The sequence below is a fragment of the Abramis brama genome, assembly GCF_963993115.1.
Source record: "Abramis brama genome assembly, chromosome: 2".
Lineage (NCBI taxonomy): Eukaryota > Metazoa > Chordata > Actinopteri > Cypriniformes > Leuciscidae > Abramis > Abramis brama.
Window position 1 is genome coordinate 66,921,016 of NC_139964.1, and position 3,766 is coordinate 66,924,781.

General features: G+C 40.6%; 1 protein-coding gene across 4 annotated transcripts in view; it reads left to right on the forward strand.

Annotated features, from left to right (window-relative positions):
• The window catches only part of runx1 (RUNX family transcription factor 1), a 72,785-nt gene extending 70,355 nt beyond the window's left edge, over positions 1 to 2,430 (forward strand). For all 4 annotated transcript variants that reach the window (XM_084105817.1, XM_084105815.1, XM_084105816.1 and 1 more), the window contains one exon: positions 256 to 2,430. In XM_084105817.1, the coding sequence (XP_083961943.1) occupies positions 256 to 758 (503 nt within the window). In that variant the 3' untranslated portion in view covers positions 759 to 2,430. The remainder of the gene's footprint in view (positions 1 to 255) is intronic.
• The last annotated feature ends 1,336 nt before the right edge of the window (positions 2,431 to 3,766 follow it).

Below are 3,766 nucleotides of genomic sequence, written 5' to 3' on the forward strand. Positions count from 1 at the left end.
AATATGCATATGTAAATGAGATGCAGATGAGGATATGCATAGTAAAACTAGGTTATTTCGTGTGTGCACAATCTTCCGCTGACTGGGATTTATGAAGGGAATTCTGAGTTTCGGAGTTTATTGCCGTACGCCATATTTGGCTTTCAGTCGCACAGTTTTATAAATGAGACCACACTCACTACTGGATGCCAACTAGCGACTCGTTGGTGTGTTAGCCATAGCATCAGTCTGAGCACATGTCTTGTTTTCCTGCAGGTCCCGATCTGACGGCGTTCACTGATCCCCGTGTCGGCCTGGACCGTTCCTTCCCCCCGCTCCCCTCTCTACCGGACGGGCGTTTCTCGGACCCGCGCGTGCCGTACCCGCCCGGGCCGTTCACCTACACCCCCACCCCCGTCACCAACGCCATCGGCATCAGCATGTCGGCTATGACGAGCCCCGCGGGACGCTACCACACGTACCTCCCGCCGGCGTATCCCGCGGGCTCCTCGCAGGCTCAGGCGGGACCGTTCCAGGCCGGCTCGTCCCCGTATCACCTGTACTACAGCAGCGCCGCGGGATCCTACCAGTTCTCCATGATGCCGGGAGGAGAGCGCTCGCCACCGCGGATCTTACCGCCGTGCACCAACGCCTCCACAGGCTCCGCCCTCCTGCACCCATCGCTGCCCAATCAGAGCGAAGGCGTGGTCGAGGCCGAGGGAAGCCACAGTAGTTCGCCAACTAGCATGTCGGTCGAAGCCGTCTGGAGGCCGTATTGACATGTGACGAAAGATCTTTAGATGTTACTCTGAGGGGTTCGACAGATATTCAACATGCACCGATGAGTAAAGCATGTCGGTCTGGAGGCCGTATTGACGCTTGAAGGACAGTCGGTTTGACCAATAGGACGCGGGCAGCTGAACGAGGGGGTTTCTGATTGGAACATTTGACTCAAAGGACGGATTTTATCACAGCACAGCATGAGACTCGCTTGTTTGTTTGTTTGTTTTTAAAGTGGATAGTTTGTATTATTATTATTATTATTATTATTATTAAAATTATTGTTGTTGTTGTTATTATTATTATTACTGTTGTTCGTCTCATCATCACTGTACGTTTATCAGCCGTCCAGCAAACTGCCTCTGTGTTTCATGTCAAACAAAACCTCACCATGTTACGCCAGAAACACACTCTACGCAAGTATTTAAATGCATATCGCTAAAGAATAACAAGAAGAAAAGAAATAGATTGCAAAACTACTTTGCATAAAAAAAAATTGTATATGCCATAAATTAAAATAATTGTAATGTAATGTTTGCTTTTTGACAATAATTAAATATTTAAATAAATATAGGTTAGGTTAACAGACACTTAATAATAATAGTATCATCTGATACTCAGTTTTCCATTCAGGAACTGATGTAAACATGCTAAATAACTTTGCATAGACATAATGCTATATGCATGATGGCATAAATTAAAATATTTCATAAAATATTCATAATGCATTTTATGTTTTGTACTGGTTGCTTATTCACTGTAAAAAAAATAAGTTGCTGCCTTAAATTTTTAAGTACAATCAACTTCATCAACTAAAATTACATTAAACTGACTTTAAAAAAATGAGTTAAAATTTAAAATTGCTTAACTTATTTTGTTGAGTTAAAGCAATGTAAAAACTTGTCATAACTCATTGATCATATAATTTTTTACAGTGTTTTATTTCTGCTTTTTGACAATAATAATTGAAGTAATTTAAATATTGGTTCAGACACTAGATATACAATAATATCAGCAAACAATTAGATGACATCAACTAACTAACTTAAAATAACTCTGTTTTCTTTAAACTCCACCGTAACTGTAGTTGATCTGTCGATTTATACTATTGCATTGCATTCTGACACATTTCCGAATGTAATGATGCATGAAACTGATCTTGTGTATCTGGAAGCGTTTGCATTCGCAGACTTGCGTAGAGTGTGTTTCGGGTGATCCGTTCATGACTGGATTGATTAAACTGGCTGAACTGGTCATCAAATAACCCAGAAAGTTTCCCGCTCCGTCTCCATCTCCGAGGAGGAACACAACACGCCTCTTCTAACAGTTTAAACAGACTTCTGACTCTTCACATCTCCAGGTTTACGAGACTTCTCCCGGTCACTGCCTTTCACGGTGGTTCTCTCCGCAAGACTGGCAGCGCATCACGGTCTCTCGTGTGAGGCTCTGACTGTCGGCTGGATGGAGATGGAAGAATCACAACATGATTTCTTGTGTAAATAGATTGTAAATTACTTCAGCGGTTTGACACACGACACGGTTCTCGACTTCCACAATTGTGAAACATGCAAAACCTTCTGGAATGCAGCTTATTTTTTTCCTTTTTGTCCCTTTTCAACATTTCTTTTGGAGAATATATCACTTTGTTGTGAAGAAACTGCTTATTTCTTATACAGTGCTTGGTGTCTTTATTTCTTCTTACTGCGTTCAGTGTGTGCGTCGTTTCAAATCACCTGCCAAACACAATCATGATGATTCATGTAGCATGACTTGCTCCAAAGTATACAATGGTACCCGGTCCAAAAAATGTGGTAATACCGTAGTATTTTTTCCCCTGTTTTTGGCAGGCAGATTTTGCACAGACTGGCCCTCATGTTTCCATAAGTAAATGTTAAAATCTAGTTTTATAAAATCTTTAGAATTCATTATTATTATTATTATCTGAGCAGTTTTAGTTGAAACAAAGTTGCTATTAAAGCACTCAAACTTTTTGCTTGAATAATTGTCAGTGTTGCACAATTATTCATCTCAATAACCGTGTCAGTGCTGAAAAGTTAGTGTCATTATCCAGCAAAATTCAGGTTTTGTTCTCATCCGATAGTGTCCGTGCAATTAAATCAATAATATTAACTGTCTTTTTAATAATGAGTATATAGGGAGCAGAGGTGTAAAGAGTACCTGAAAACCAGACTTGAGTAAAAGTACAGAAACATTACAATGAAAATGACTCAAGTCACCAATACTACGACTTGAGTAAAAGTCAAACCCCCGGTTTCACAGACGAGGCTTGAGTCTAATCCCAGAATAAAATGCATGTTTGAGCTGTTTTAGCTGAAAGCATTGCACTAACACATCTTAAAACATGTCAGTGTCGTAGTTTTGTCTCAAGATGCACATCAGTAATGTTTTTGCATGTTTATAAAAGCTTCTTAAATGTCCTAATTGAACTAAGGCCTAATCCTGGCTTAATCTAAACCCTGTCTGTGAAACCAGGACATAGAGTTTCTGATTTTGTCAGTACTTAAGTATTTTTACTCGGTACTGAATACAGGCTCAAAAAGGCAATAGTCTTCAACATCTTAAGAGACGGACTTGGCGAGGATTCCCTTAAAGCGTAACTCTCGCCAAAATGCAACCTAGGGTCTTTTTGTTAATCTACCCGAGGCAAACTTCTGTTTAAAAGCATAATTAGAATGGAAACGCCACTTTTAAGTTTGACCGTATTTTCGTTTTAGGTTAAATGCCTTTTGAATGGGAGTGAATGGGGCACGACTATGATAGCATTTATTTTTAAACACTAAGAAGGCTCGACACAACATGAAACTGTGCTGGAAGTGTCACCAGAGGCTCTACACATGAACTCCAGCATTGAGAACAGTGTGTGTGTACACAGAGTTTACTAAAAAGAAAGATTTTGAACATCTCTGTCTCTGTGTCCGCCCGCATTATGACAGACAAAAATAGTCGATCTCCGAATGCACCGTAACAGGGAGGAGAGTAAAGATGG